This window comes from Chiroxiphia lanceolata, chromosome 1 (genome assembly GCF_009829145.1).
Source record: "Chiroxiphia lanceolata isolate bChiLan1 chromosome 1, bChiLan1.pri, whole genome shotgun sequence".
NCBI lineage: Eukaryota > Metazoa > Chordata > Aves > Passeriformes > Pipridae > Chiroxiphia > Chiroxiphia lanceolata.
In genome coordinates, this window is record NC_045637.1 from 130,587,206 (window position 1) to 130,603,538 (window position 16,333).

General features: G+C 40.1%; 1 protein-coding gene across 10 annotated transcripts in view; it reads right to left on the reverse strand.

Annotated features, from left to right (window-relative positions):
* DYNC1I1 (dynein cytoplasmic 1 intermediate chain 1) overlaps positions 1-16,333 on the reverse strand; it is a 185,875-nt gene that overhangs the window by 128,700 nt on the left and 40,842 nt on the right. For all 10 annotated transcript variants that reach the window (XM_032710370.1, XM_032710423.1, XM_032710362.1 and 7 more), the window contains exon 6: positions 13,523-13,638. In XM_032710370.1, coding sequence (XP_032566261.1) covers positions 13,523-13,638 — 116 coding nt within the window. The remainder of the gene's footprint in view (positions 1-13,522; positions 13,639-16,333) is intronic.

A 16,333-nucleotide genomic window follows, 5' to 3' on the forward strand; every position in this document is an offset into this window, starting at 1 on the left:
TTCAAAGGTCCCTTCCAACCCAAACTATTCTATGATTCTATGACATATAAGCCCAATTTTCATGATCAGTATTTCTTTACAGCATGATAAGTATGAAAACCAAATACATTTCCTGCCCTTCAGAGCTTGCAGCAAAGCAGAATACAACAAATGAATATTACAGCACCAGATCCCCTCCTGTAAACACACACATGCTTGATGTCAGACAATCAAGTATGTCAGGAGAGTAATCATGAGCACAGAGCATGCATAAATATTTGCAGGAGTAAGCCTACTAACACAGGTAAAAGAGGACAGCTATGTTGTGCCTAGCTCTTATGTAAATGACTTTGTTTTTCAAAGCCTTGCAAAATACTTTTGTGTTTAATGAAATCCAAATAAAATGATTCTACAGTGTACTGAAAGGCTTCACATGATGAGTCAGTGACAATGTCAGCTATTTAGACTCATGGCAAGCACTTAATTTTGGTCCAAGTCCAGGTCCCATTTTAGTCAGTGGGAGTCCTTTCCCTGATTGCAACATGAGCCTTTGTTACTAAATTATCTCAAGCTGATGAACTGTGAAATAGAAAAGGTACTTTTACTAACCATTCCTAACTTAGATTTATTAAGGATAATCATAAACTAGTACTGGTTAATTCAGTAATTAGATCTGAATACACACTCACTGCATAGCCAAAATATATAAGGGTTGGATATTCATTTTTCATACTTCATCAAGACACTCCAATACAAAAAATGTCACAGGTCAAATGAACAGTCCCATAACCTATATGATATAGTTGAAAATGGGGAAAGATCAGACAAAAGTGTATATTCCTCATCCTAAACCTCAGCAAAGTTGTGATTTTGTCCATTTCATAGTCCCAATCCTATACTTTTTAGATTTAGATATGCATCCGCTTGATACTCAGTACTCTTTGGGGCAAGGAATTTGATGGGCTTTACTGTAAGGCACGTCTTGACCAAATATGACAGAAACATGCATTTGAGTAACTATACAATACAAAACCTAGATTGATGGACCTAAATAAATGTTAGCACATACAGTGTAGTATTGAGTCTACACAATAAAGTACTCTTACTAGTAAAAAACACTAATTGAAGAAATAAAAGAGCAAAGAAATTTTTCTGGGTTTTCCCTATCCTATTGCCCTTATCAGCTGTGAAACTGCTATCCTCAATTACATAGGTTTCAGAGGAAAATATTATCCCTGCTTTTTACTTTTCTTTCACACATGCACAAGAAGTAACTTCAAAGGAGAATAGCTAAGAGATGAAGGAGCTGAAGAAAAGAAATAGCAATAACAATAGCCCCAGGGCTGCAGGGGCTGACAGAAAACACTGTATAATGCACTTGCCTATAGTCCCATCACAAAATGGTGTGAATTATCTAACCTCAACCACCTAAAAATGAAGGTTATAATTTGAATGTATTGGCTAAGTCCCATAGGTAATGGAGAAAGGCACAAATGGAAGGTAATTTTTCCAGTGTTATCATAAATACAGTAGATAGGGTAAAACATCTTCCAGAAGGGTCTGTCTCATTCTTTTGACCATAGAAAATCTACACAAATAGGCTAGGCCCCTAAAGGTAACCAATTCATGTGATTACACTGAACTACTGAAGTATCTCAACAGGATTGCAACTAGTTAGCTTGGGTACCAGCATCAGTCATGCTGCCAGATCAGCTGGCTGTCTGACAGCTGAAAGTCCTAGTAAATTTGGCTGCTGTGAGTTCACCTTGTTCATGTTTAAACTTTTAGTTGTCTCTGCTACGGGTAAATGAAGAGATACACCTATGTCTCTGTGGTGATTGTAATTCAGTTTGTGATTTGCTCTGAATTACACGTACAGACTGTAACAAAGATACAACACATTCACACCATTGCTCTGACCCCAGGGCTATCATCCCAGGTGGTGAGATCCTGTAGTGGTCAGCTATAAGTATATACCTATGAGTATCTACTGATACAATATAGGTAGGTATTATATGACCTAAACATTTTATCTATAGCTGTATGTATAGGTAAATTATTGAACAAATATATATCTACAACGTTTTAACATATTTCAGTCCATAGACTAAGAGACACAAAAGGAGAAAAGGGAGAAAACTAACTGGTCCAAGAGATTGTGAGGTTTTAACACAGGAGGTGAGATGACAATCCATATCATATGGCACAGGCATCATGGACCATTCTCCTGGATCACCACCATAAAGATGTGGCCTGTGTAGCTGACCTGACAAAAACGAAGCTCCAACCTCCGGCCTAGGCAAGTATCTACCACTTCTCAGAATCCTCAGCAATGGATCTCCTCCAAGGTAAGATATCTATCAGCAGATTTTTTATCACCAGAAAACACAAGAGGGACACAAATTAACCAATAACTTCAAAACATTGTGTCAGCTCCATAGATGCCAAGGTAAAAACAGGATGACTGCTCTAGATATCCAGAAACAAATCAGTCCTGTGTCATAATGATAATGAACATTCAGCTAGACTAACAAACGCTGTGCTTCTGGTTCCTGGTCCAACAAATAGCTTCTCCCAGATCACCCAACACTTTACTGGTCAAAGCATTTGCCTATGAGGCAAGGCAAAGGCTTGAACCCAGACATGTGACACAAAAAGCACTTGAATTTTGGCTAATAAGCTACCAATTTTTCTAAATATATATATAGGTGTAAGTGGCAAGGTTTTGGTAGTGGAGGGAGGGGCTGCAAGGATGGCTTCAATGAAAAGAGATCAGGAGCTGCCCTGCACCAGAGACAGACAGTTCCATACCGCATCCACCACAGGACACAGGTGAGCCCATCTCTCATGTTGCTGGTGCCTCTGGGAAAATGTATTTAAGAAAGGCCAAAACACCATATGATAGAGAGAAGAATGATGAAAGTGTGAGAAGCAGCCCTGTGAGCACTAAGGTGAGAGAAGAAGGGGAGAAATGAGGTGCTCCAGCGGCGAGAGCAAACGCTCTCCTGCAGCCCATGGAGAGGTCCATGCCAGAGCATATATCCACATGGTAGCCCATGGAGAACCCCACTCTGGTGCATGTGGATATTTCCTGAAGGAACATGGTGATTTATGTTGAGCCCATGCTGGAGTAGGTTTGTCCTGGAGGACTGCAGCCTGTGGGGAAAACCCACACTGGAGTAGGGGGAAAGTGTGAGTAGGCAAAAAAGGCAGAGAGGAGCTGCTGTGGACTGCTCACAGGCCCCCAGACCCATCCCTCTGAGTAGCTTGCAGTGGAGGGGAGATGGAGGAGCTGGGAAAAAAGAGAAGGGAAAGGTATTTCAATTTTTTCTTTGTTTCTCACCATTCAAATCTATTTTAACCGGCAATAAACTAAATCAATTTTCCCCAAGCCGAGTCTGTTTTGTCCATAATGGTAACTGATAAGTGATCTCCCATCATTGTTTCAGCCAATGAGCTTTGTTGTCCTATTTTCTCCCTTATCCTGCTCAGTAAGGGGGAGTGAGAGAGTAGTTGGATGGGCAACCAAAGTCAACCCACCATAATGTGTATGTCCCCCAGTTTTCTTTTGTTACGATAACAGGTCAAAGCAATTTTCAGACTCCACTCTGGAACGTTTGTTCAAACCATGTTCTCAACCTGCACATTAGCTGCAATGCAAAATCAGTACACAGAGAATTCTTCATGCACTCACAGACAAAATATTCAGTGCTTTCTATGTTTCATAGCAGATGAGTGGCTGTTTTGAGCATGTTGTTGCTGAGTAACTAGTGCCTAGGAGAGGGAGGGTGAACATCTCAGTGTAGATGACAAGAAAGAATATATGAAACAACCATGAATAAGGGCTGAATTTTCAAAAATCCTCCAGATCTGCAGTTGGGGCAAAACCTTCAGAGAAGTTCAGCTCCAAACCAAGGAGTGAAATCTGAGAGAGTCCTCAAAACCCAGCAGCTGCTACTGGGATCAGTGAGGCTATTCATAAGTGCAGGGACCTGCTTTTGCCAATCACAGAGGAGTTGAACGCATCTTGAGCTCGGATGTAGCAAACTTTACATGACAATTGGGGTGAGGGAAAGAAAAAAACAGTAACCATAGCAACAACATGCAATTATAGACTTAAAATAATTGTGAAGCTTTGTGGCTCAAGAGCAATGCATTTTAGAAAATAATGATTATGCTTTCACTTCCTGTGTGACTTAAGTAGGGCATTAACTTTCAGGAAGAGTGAACACTGGTTTGGAGGTTTTTGGCTAGGACATACATCTGAATTAATTGTGGCCCAGAGTGAATTTATGCTAAGTTTATTTAAAATAAGATAGATGGGCAAGTGACAGCCAGGGTTTAGTTGAAAAGTAACATTATTTGTGGACACAGTCTATTGTATTGCAGCAAAAGAGAATTCCATCTTCTATTAATAGTGCCCAGTGGGAATCCATGCTGGGACTTTTGCTTTACTGACATATCCATTTCATTAAGTTTCTTCATCCAGATCCTTTCTTCAGTTTTCGTAGTAATTCTTAGTGTGTGTGAGCGAGCAAAAGTATTCTCTGGAAAGGATCCAGCTACTGCTGATCTTGAGGAGGGATTCTCAAGTACTACAGATGATATCTAAAGTTTGTCACTATAATAAATACAGCATGGCTTTAAATGACCTTGGAGCAGCTCTTGGAAGGGAGAAGGGGGGCCCAGGTTGCCACTGGAGGGCTCTGCCCAGGTGCTTGGGTCAGAATGTGAGGGCATACTTGGTGAACAAAGACCCAGCTTGTGGTGCATCCTCATTCATCTTCATCCTGGGCAATAACATGGGGTGTGGCAAACCCTCTTCACTCTACCCAGGCTAGCCACTTGGTTGCCTCTCCAGTTAGTCTGAGGGCAAGCAGCTGACACTCCTCTCTCCAAGGCAGGTGGCCTCTCCTATGGAAATAAGCCAATTAAAGGAGACTATAGAGAGGCACAATTGGCCAGCTTCTTAAGCTGTGGTTCAGCTACAGAATTGAAGATAAGAGAGGTGACGAACAGGAGAATTTCAGCTGCATAATTTTTGACCCAGTACATTAGTAGTGTGGGCTAAAACAGAGGAGGGGATTTTGGTACATGAATCTTTTTCCTTTCTGTGAGTCGCAACTGCCAAGGATCAAATTGAGAAGTGTGAAAGTAACAGGGCGGTTTTCTGTACTTCTTTTTAACACTACTAATGAAGGGCTTTCCACATTATGGCCTGTGTCCATTTCAGCCCTGATTTTGTATCTACTTAGAGGATTAGAAAGATTAAATGCTAATTAGACCACTGTGGATTAATAACTGCTACTTCTGCAATGCACTTTTTTCTTAATCTTGCCTTTAATTCTAGTGGAGATTGGCCCATCTTACAAAGCCAGAATTTGCCAAAGGTTACTAGACACATGATAAATAGAAGGGGCTGGGTATTAATTTTCTTGTATATACTGAATAGGCATCACCCGTTAGGCTAAAGAAGGAATTATAGGGTTGTTTTGTCTCTGAAGAAAATAAAAAGCCAAGTCTTCATTGTTCTGTTGGAAGCACTGGTGGGTTTTTTTTTTGAAAATGTTTTACATTTTCAAAATATTTTATGTTTTCAGGTCTATAACTTCTAATTTGAGTATTGTAAATATGTACACACATTGCTAATTCAAAGTTTTTTCAAACACTACTGACATTATATGTAAAGTGATAATTAGGAACATGTGAAAACAGCAAATAGAGAAAAATTGGCCACTGTCTTTTCACTGACTGTTGACTGGTGCTGTTCATTAGTGAGACAGTTTCCTTGTTCTCATATTAAAACTCAGTTGCAACATACTGATAATCATATATTTGCAAATAACTTTAGAACTGTTTGGTTGCTTGAGGGGAACATTTAACAAATCAGCTCAATACGGCAGTTGTTCATGTGTAAAACATGGCCAGGATCTTTTCCAGAGAAGACTTAGAGGAAGGTTTTCATTTCCAGCCAACAAAGAATTCAATTTGCATACAGGTGTTACAGGGCTTCTCTCTGAATTCATGGATCACTGCTGGTTTCAGATGTCAGGACACAAAGATGGGTCAAAGGCACTGTGAGATGACTCACAGCTAGTTAAAGGAGTCTGAGGTCAAGGCTGGTAACATCAGCTCTCTTGTTTTCCACCAAGTGACGCCAGATGTACCAGGATCTCATTCAATTACATTATTTCCTGCTGCAACTAAAGGAGCAGGTTGGTTTCAGCACAAGGAGACTTACTACAACACTTTTTGGTTTATTCTAGCACAGAGTAGCCTCCCAGCTCTTGGCTGGAGGATGAGATCCACTTAAAAGCAGAGCAAGGATCATCCATTAGGATAAAGCAGGGGCAAGGAGAGGTGGTAAAGCATTGTCCTTCTCCATGATGTCTGCAGAGGCTTTGAAGCAGTATTGCTTCCATCACAGAATGATAGTTGCACAACAATCCTCTCCAAGGCAGCCACAGCCCAAAAACTGGTCCCTCATTTCATTGAGAAGGCAGTTAAACTTTCTGGTTTGTTCCTCATCTTCTGAGGCCTGAGTGGTTTAGAGAAGGCATAAGTGCAGCTGTGACAAGGCTGTTGTTCTCGCTCCACTTTTGTAAAGAATTACTAGATATGTTTTCTGGGCTTCCATTTAATGCAGAGGTACCTCATGCAAAAGAAACCACAGTCTGCAGAAGGCCAGGGTCACTTTGGAGCAGGAAGCTCCTAAGTGTGTGCACCTGATTTTCAGAAGACCTTCCCAAGATTTTGTTAATATCGTGGAGGAGCTGCAAAGAGCCAAATGTTTAACGAAATGAGCAAGGACAAAGTCTAAGATCTCTAAAGAGTTTTCCTTCCTTAGACCTCCTACTGTGTGTGACCAGAGGCAATCTTCTCTCTGTTTAATCAGTTCTTAGTAGATAATACTCTGAGAATTACTGATGCTTAATAAATTGTCAGATCTGCCTGTTCAAAACAGTTGATCATTAAGAATACTCTCTGCAGAAGACTATCTGAAAAACATCTTGGGTATAAGGAAAGCCCTCCTCCAGAAGTCTTTAGAGAGGACCTGGGAGAAGAAACAGGAAATAGAGGCAAATACTGCAGCAATGATTGCTGAAAAATTTCCTGTTAGGCCACCTTTTAGAAATGGAGTGGGACTGTCTTACAGAAATCCTATTTTAGCCCATGCCCATGACATATTTTATGAGCATAGACATTTGATGTCCCCTTCCACACTCAAACACCAAACTGTGCATGACCAAAAACTATGGCCTCTTCATTCTTCCTCCAAACAGAAACTCCTGTGAGTTTCAAACACATTTTTCTGCACAACAAAACGCACAGAAACACATTTCCAAAGCCAAATCCTTACCCTAATTCTGTACCACAGAAAATTATCATGAGCCAGCTGGTGAAGAAAGCCTTTAGAGGCATACACCGAATGTCTGTAGCTGCTAGGAGTGTCACACAGACCCACCACACCTGCTAGCTGCCTGTTGTGGCTGTCCTGGAGAATATTAATTTTAACTAACTGTACTTTAGTAACTGTACTTCAAAAAGGGATTGGCAAGAACAATTGATTTCACTAGTGTATTACTGCACTGGGTTTTTGTCATGATATCTATAACTGATTTTCAAGGCTTTTTTTTTTTTTAAAACATATCTAAATCATATATTTTTTCCCCCAACTTTTATGTTGGTCTAAAACCTTGGTCTCTTCTCACACTTCTTTCATCAGCACCTGAATTTATACAGCTCCTCAGTCACACAACTAAAGCATCTTCTTTTAATTATATTTCTTGCCTCAGACAAAAGATATGACAAGAGTTTTTCTGCAGGTCACACTAGCATTCCTGCGTCCTTCCCTGGCAGCATCCCTTATTCACTTCATCGCTTCACCACCAGAGGGCGCTGCCTGAATGCCTTTGAAATATTTTTTCTCCAAATTTAAATACATAAATAAATAAATAAAATTTTAAAATTCCAGCTTTGAATTCTTGTTACTTAGAAAAGGTTGCAGTTGTGACAGGAATAAAAGTGAAATATTTAAATACTGTTGTACAGTGCAATGCCTCAAATCTTCGCTCCACTTCATTCTAGTCTCGTCCAATCTTGTACAGTCTGGTACAACAGTACAGATTAAGCTTTGTTGATTTAATCAAACAAAGAGATCTTGAATTAGGGTGTTTATGCCAGCTATTGAAATCCACAGTATGACTCCAATGGACTGCAGGTTGAGAAGGAAAGGCAAACTAGATTTCTATAGCTAACTAAAACCAGCCAGTGATACATGATACTGCCTAGGATAGAACACAGTATTTCTTAAAAATTAGTGTCCATTAGTACTAATGCTAAGGCTCTGTCTCTTTAAAAACAGAACTTCCACTTTAACACTGATTCATTTTTAGGTTGTCTTCTCTTTTTCATAGTAATTTCTATCCCAGTTCTGCTCTGTTTTCCAACACCTTTTTGTTTACAACAGGTCTCTTTTTCTCCCCACAATTATGTCCAATGCCTTTCTATCAAACATGTTCATGTATCTCAACACAAACATTTCATGCATGTAAATGCACAAATGTGCATCTGTATTTCCCACTAAATAAGGGGTTCAAAGCTATTCTTGGGTCCAGACTTGTCCTCTTCAGACTGGAGCTGAGCTTAAGATTCTCAGGAAGGAAAAAGCCAAAGTAAGCTCTTTAGCTTAAACCCCAGCTTCTGATCCATGAGCTCTAGCCAGATTGGGCATGGAAAAACTCAAGTATGACTAGTTCTGGGACTGGGTTTTCTTAAGTACAGCATACATTCACAAAGCTGAGTTACAGTCAGCCACAAAAGGATTGGTGCAGAATTTGATGTGCTAGAACTCTGCTGCACAGATCCCCACACTGATTGAATCTGGAAGTCTCAGACCCTAACAATGAAAGCATAAATAGCTTTATCTATGGATTTTATAATGGAAATGATAAAATTACAGAGGCCTGACTTGCTTGCATGGCACTGGGGCTTGTCAGTCCTAGTCACAGATCATTCAATTACTAAAATTCGAAGTAGGACACAGCCCTCACACTATGTCAATGCATGACTCTTTAAGTCATGCGCATTTTACTCAATAATGAGAAGTCTACATTAATATGCCCACATGAAGTGCTCTGTTATCAAGCTAGTCAATGAAGAACTAGTCAATGTGATCAGTGGCATCTAGAGAGTTTGGGTTCACCCTACAGCAGGCACTTAGATTTGGTCTCATGCACCCAAACTTATGTCTTGGTCTGATGAGCCTGACTGTGAGCAGAATTCCCCACTCCTCCCTCAGTGCATTAAAAAGGATAACTTTCAGGAACCTTAATTCAGAGAATTACCCTGTCAGAGACATGCAGAACCCAACCCAGCCTCTGCAGCTCCACCTCCATTTTGCCACTTCATTCCAGTCTACTTCCAGATGGAGGAGAGAGCTAATTCTTCCTCTTTAAAAATATCCTCAGTGTTTGAATATGGCAGATAAACAGATGGATCACAGGTCTCAGTTCTACTCCTTGCCAGAACTGGGCTATGTTTGTGATACACAATGAAGTTATCCTGCTCGGGAGGAGAGTATGGCATATCATTTGTTTTCCCCACGTGAACAAACATCTGTTGAAGATGATGAACAGATGAAATACCTAGGACATCCATTGTTCTAGAAAGTCAGATCTTCTCTTATACACAGGACCTGCTTTTTCAGAAATGAATTTCTGATTAGCCTATTTCCAGTGACAGTCTGGCAAGCCAGAACATGAGAACATCTCATTTTATTGATGAAGGAGTTTCTACCTCACAAAAGAGAAATAACAACACTCCTGACACTGGCCAGCAAAGCCAGAGAGCTCACAGACCTTCACCACCTTGCTGCCTTCCAGTTTCTGAGGGAAGCCAGATCAGAGGATTACCTCCCTTGTCTGTGCAGGGACAGCATGATGTTTTCCTCTCTGAGATTTTACCTCCTGGCCCATTAAAGGGCAGAAGAGTAAGATGGAGCTGAGGCAGGCATCTAGGAGAGCTTGAATGTGCAGACTGCTTTCCTATCTGAAAAGCTGATTTGCAGGCAGACATACAGACCTCCTTCCACTGCTGTATGGCAGTGAGGGATTCATCCTGGGCAGAGGCCAGGCCATGGCTTTTCTGTCGCTGCTTTCTTCTAGGGATGCCTTCAGCAAACAGCAGGTCTGCAGTGCTTTGGAGGGTCCAACCATCGAAGGCTACATGGGGCTGCCATTCCGGGGTGATGTGAGAGTCTCTGCATAATGAAGGAATGTGTCCCAGAGACCTCTCAAAAAACATTTGTCATAGTCTAGGTCTTAATCAACTCCAGAATGGAAAAAGCAACACAAGCGAAATGTCTCTCAATGCCTACAAATACCTAAATTCAAGTTCAATTATAGAAGAAGGAGGGGAAAAGTAAAGAGCACGTTTTTTCTCAGGCTTCAGAGCCAAGATCTGTATGTTTTTGAAGTCATCCTGCAAGGAAGAAAAGAAAAGGCTGAAGCTTACTGTGACCTAAATAAAACGAAAGAATTAGGTGCTTGTGATCAAAGGGTTGAATGATGCATATACACATCTTCCTAAATAATAGAGTCATTGGGAGAAATGACATGTCATTATTCCTCTGAAATAAAGCAAATTACCTGTTCTGAAAAGAGGAGTTTATCTGTTTTTACACAGTGAAGAATAATGCCACATTATTTCTTCTAAAATTAGCAGCTGACAAGCTGAGACTTCACTGCATATAGCATCTGGCTTTCTGGCACCACATGCACTTACCAGAGTGAACCCTTCCTTTACCAGTTTTATAAGGTTTGGTGGGCAATAGCCATTACTACAAAGGCCTACATCCACTGAGCTCCGGAACAGCCATAGGTTTAAAGTATCTCAGAGTTTCTTTCTTTCTCTCTGGAGAAGCAATATGCAGAAAACCTGATACTGACATTTCAAAAAAGCTAAAGAACTTTGAATGGACTCTCAAAATCCTCTTTCACCCATCTTTCCAACCAGCTGTACCCTTCATTAGTTGTTTTCCAAACAAGAAGCAAGCACATGACATTCTCATCCTAAAATTCTGCATTTTGACATTTCCAGTATTCAAGGCAGGTAGCGAAAGAGTGAATTCTGAAAGCTGAAGTCAGACTCATCTAAGTAAATAAGAAGTTTCTTATTTTCTGTTCTCAAACTCTAAGGCTTCAGATGCTGAATAACTGAGCCCATAACCATAGTAATGGCCTAGCAATTTATCTTGTAAAGATAATGGCTATATTTTATCACATGAATGCATAGAAACAGTGTAGAGACTTCTCAAAACTGCTTTCCCAAGGAATTCCCCTCTGTTTGCTGTTGATGTTTAGAGTAACAGTATGAAGGGCTCAACATTTATAAAGAGGTTTGGGAAATTGAAAACATGAGAATTCATTTCCATCAGACCCGGGAGACCAAAATCACAGTGCTTATTTACCCCCTAGACAGTTTCCAATTAAATACTCTTTCAATGGAACCAAACTTTCCTGACTCTCTTTCACTGATGCACAGCCAGACTCGCATCCAAGCTATGTGCCGAAAATTCCCTAGCAGCAGATTTGAAAGGAAATATGTTAGACTTTCTCTCCATCATGCATCTGAGTGACGTGATTGGGTGATATTTTCTCTGTGTTTAAGTATGTAAAAAACCTCACTATTGTTGATGCTTTTCCTTGGCTGTAATGACACCGAAAATATAAAAGATAACAAATCCAGTCGCCAAAACCGCATTTCCCCATTTGATCTCTTCCATCAGAATTTTGGCCTAGGCAGTTTAAAGTCCATGACTTCTTATGTTTGCACTTATCTTTCATACATATGAGGAATAAGGGAGCTTCCTTTGTGCTGGTAGGACCAAGACAAATGACACTGCCCTCTCTGCTTACTGTCCTGACTGCCAGGCTCCACTGCCTCACACTGCTGTTTGGGTTTTTTTCCTTGAAGGGTAGGAGATTGTCCTCTTCTCTAGCCAAGAAAAGGATTTTGTAATAGTTGAAGAGCCCCTTGACAAAAAAAAAAGCAAGATCTTACTGGAAGAAGATGCTTCCTCAAGAGAGGTTGGTCTGTTCAGAAAGGCAGGTCAGCTAGTGAGTGCTGGAGTTGGAAGTCTGAGGGAGGCAAACACATCAAAGCCAAGTCTTAAATTCCCCACATCCATAGGTTCTTCCATTGGATAAAGGCCCTGTGTCAGCGAGGAAAGGCACCCTTTCCATTTGACCTAAAGACAACTCCATGATAATGATCCAGGGTTGAGCACCAAGGACTCAGGGGCAATCCCCATCTTCTCGAAGCTTCAGCAGCCAGCAGAGAGACAAGGAGAGATGAGCTGGATTGAGGCTGGATTGGTTCTGAGACAGCCTCTCCTTATGAGCAGGAAAACTCCCTGGACATGCTGCTCAGGGAGTATCATCCAAGCAACAGGGTTGTCTATGTTTGAAGGACTATTTAAGTCCACAGATAACCAGGGTAAACTTGTGGTCCAGGAAAGGAGAACCTGAGAATCTGGCTCAGCAGTTTCCATTTCTGGTTCCTAAGGAAGACCTGGTAACCCAGTTGCAGAAAAAAAAAGTTGGCTATGTTTATCACTCTATCTTTCCTGACAGTACCTTATATTTAGAGAGATTTATCACCAGCACCACCTTCTGAACCTACTTGAGTATTTTTCTTCTCTGCACAGAGCCTGGTGAAGTTTTACACTATCTGCTGCAAAAAGCACCCAGTTGTTGAACTTTTCTTGGTCCTTCATTGTTAACAGCAAAAATTACAGTCAAGACTGTCATCAGTTTTTCTTCTTCTACTTGCTTTGTAATAGTGTGTAGATCACAGGCTAAGGCACAGTTTTGAATTCAGTTTAAATGGTACCACACTGACCTGCAATCAGCATTTTGCAGTACAAAACTGGCAAGTGTGTAATCTATGGAACAGATAGATCATCACTTCCCTACCTACTCCATGTATTTATTTATCAACAGGAAAGCCAAACAGCTAACAAACACCTTCAGGAGGACATATTTCAGCATGATGTCACCCGGGGGAAAGTAGGACGGTCCATATCAAAGTATGCAAACCTCATTTTTCAGAACATGGAGATAAGCTGCAGCTTCTCCTAAGCTCACCTATGGCAGGGGGACGCTGACCAAACAACTGAGGGCAACTTTCCAAGACTGCCTCTTTGCAAAGCATGGAATGAATAACTTCCTTGAGAAAGCAAAAAAAACCTGAATAAATGATTATATTCATAATTATTTATTTGAAAATATGTTCCCATTACACTGCTCCCTAAGCACAACCTATTGTAAGTCAGAAGCAGTTTGGTTCCACCTGCTTTTAAAGTCATTATTATAATTATTTTCACCAGAACAGCCATTAATCTCATAAACAATACCTGGCTTGCAGAAAATACATGATAAACAGCTACATTATGATTTACTGTTAGTTTTGTTGCATTCTTTAACTCTCACTCAAATACTAACTTCCTATGAAAATGGTTTTTGAGAAAAAAATATCTTACCTTCAGATTGATGTGTGGCAAGAGGTGTCTGTGTCTCCTTGGAGTATGATACCACCTCCCGAGGTAAGAAATCAACCTGGGTAATCTTTGACACCCCTAGTTTGTGCAGTCTGCGTCTAAGGTGGAATACATGACATCAAAAGGTTAGTCACATTAAATGTAAATCAGCAGCAGGAACAAAAGTGTTTGCTTTTATGAACAGAATAAAAAAATACTTCGGTGTTTGTTAAGATGAAACACAATACAGTATGCATGAGAATTACCTAATTGCAGTGAACAAAATTAACCAGAGAACCGTTTGCCATAATAAAGTACAGTTACTGAACCTCTAGATCATGCTGCTGAGAGAGACTGTAAATGGGAGTGAGAAATTACCTGCTTGCACCCTTCTTAGCATGCAACAAAATTCTCTTTCATGCCATCATTACTACAACGTTCTGCCTGCTCAAAAGAGTTCATCCTCAGCCTGGGAAACACAATAATGGAAAGGGCACAGTGAGTGTAAACCACACCAGATTAGGACTGTCAGATGTTCAGCTGAGAGCAATAATAGAGCTTTTAATTGGCAAGTTGGGTGATTTCCATAAAGGAGATTCTCCCTTCCACAGGAGTCATTAGTAGTGGAATTGATGTAGGTTTATGATTAATAAAGTCCTAATTCAAGGGCTGAAGGAGAGCTAAAACACAACTGGAACAGGGCAAGAATAGCCTTCTTTTTTGACTACTTTCCTTACTCTAAATAAATCATATGAAATAAATCAGTGAAGCCAAATGTAAGTGGGTAAGGGAAAGAGAAGAGAGATAGCTGAACATGGCCATGAATACTTTGTCAAACACAGTTCATTTAACAGTGTGTGTGTGTGGGGGAAATAAGTTTATTTCCTGAGTATTATTTTTCTGTTTGCAGGAAGTGAAGAATATACAAATGATTACTTGCAAGTGTTTGGAAAATGTGTCAATTTTCGGCAGAGAAAAGAATGCAAGCATAATAAACAAATCAACTGAGTAAGTCCAGTTGCCTAAATCTGCAAGTGTGAGCATGTTTGTGCATTTATGGGAAATAAATTCATGGACACAATGTTTCTCAACTGTCATGTTATTACAGAGAACAACTTTGAAAAGCAGAAAATTCATGCACATTAGCCATATCCTCTTCATTTTCCAGACTCTCAGAAGAACAGAAGTCAAAGGGGGTTTTATCTAATTAATTTACAATGGTGTTGGTATTCAATTAAGATTGATACCTGAAAGGAAATGGAAGTCTCAAAAAGAAACTGTCATCATTGGATAACACCTACTGAACTTTTCAGGTGGTTAACGCTACATCAACTATATATTTTTCTGTTCTATCTTACTGGCTGAGTTGTTATTAAGCTGAATGCAATTAGATTTATCAGTACCAATCAACTGTATCGCATAACAAACCACTAGAGCAGAAACAGTTGTTATGGCTCTGAGCTCTTTACAAAGATGAAAAATTAGATGAAAAAAGCCTCCCTCCTTACAACCATCTGTGACTTTGCCAATGTGAACAATTGTCAGAAAATTTTACAGAAAAACTTCTACCTTGTTACTGGGGGCAGAAAAGCTTCTTCAGGTAATAGAAGTTTTAGTAGTTTTACATTTTTGTAGCTGCTTTAACTGAGGGTCTGTGTGAATTCAAGCTTTAATAAATATCAGCAGTATCTGATGTGTTTTTCCCTTCTTTAACACCAGATGTGCAATCTAACTTGGTCAGTTAGACTTTCCTATGTAACCAGTCCCCTGCTGCCCCAGGCTACTCTTTCCATTTACCGAGAATCTTAAGCCTCCTGCATTGAAAGTCTCTTGACAGTGGTCTTGGTTAAGTGTAATCCCTAAATAATTATGTGTCTAATCTGGACCTAATTAGAACCTCACATAATTCTAACAACAGTTTCACGTGAGGTCATTCTGTATCTCCTCACATGAGGAGGGGGAACAGCTAGCTGGATTAAACAGCTGGTTGGTTTAATCTCTTTGTACCCTGCTATCCAAGAAGTGAGCTAAATCCCGGAGCACTGTACTGAGACGGTGTGTGGAATTTTTCACCTAAAACATTTACAGTTCAGACATTGCTGCTGCCTGTACAAATGCCTTGTGCCACCCATAGTCTAGTAATTACTGGTGAAGATAGGGAAGTCCTTCTTCATCTGAAGTAACATGATCTCCTGATTATTTTTTGCCCCTGTAAAGCAGCCCGTAATTGTTCTTGTGTAACTAAAAGTTGGCCTAGCCAAGCACTTGGAGACAATTGGTGCATCCTTTCAGTATCTGGACTCTATCAAATATGAACTGTAACATTCTAGTCTCTAGTTCTTTTTAGGGCAACACTAAACTGTCTATTGTTTTTCTATCCCCATTTTTCATCGAAGCTGCTCATAATTCTTATATATTACCTGAATATTCATTTTAGAGAGCACTTAAGCTTTGAAGGATTCCTTTCAAAACTGCCAGTGCGATGTGAGTAGAAGGACAGTAACTAAAGTCCACCCAATAAAATTGGTTCCTCTGTCTATAGGTACCAGAAGAAAGATGTATCTGCTAGAAGTATTTTGCTGCACATATCATGTATTTGCTAACTGCAGAATTTCTTTTGCACTGGATTTTGGAGGTTTTTTATCTAGTCTTATGACACCAGAGGAAAGTTTAGCTCTGCTTTGGTTTTGAAGATATTTTTCTTTCAAAGGGGCAGAACCTCTATTAAAGTGTATACCTATGGATTTGCTCTTTGGCATGCTTCTTTCTTGCCTTTGCACTCACTACTCATAAATGATTCAAGTCTCATAGCTA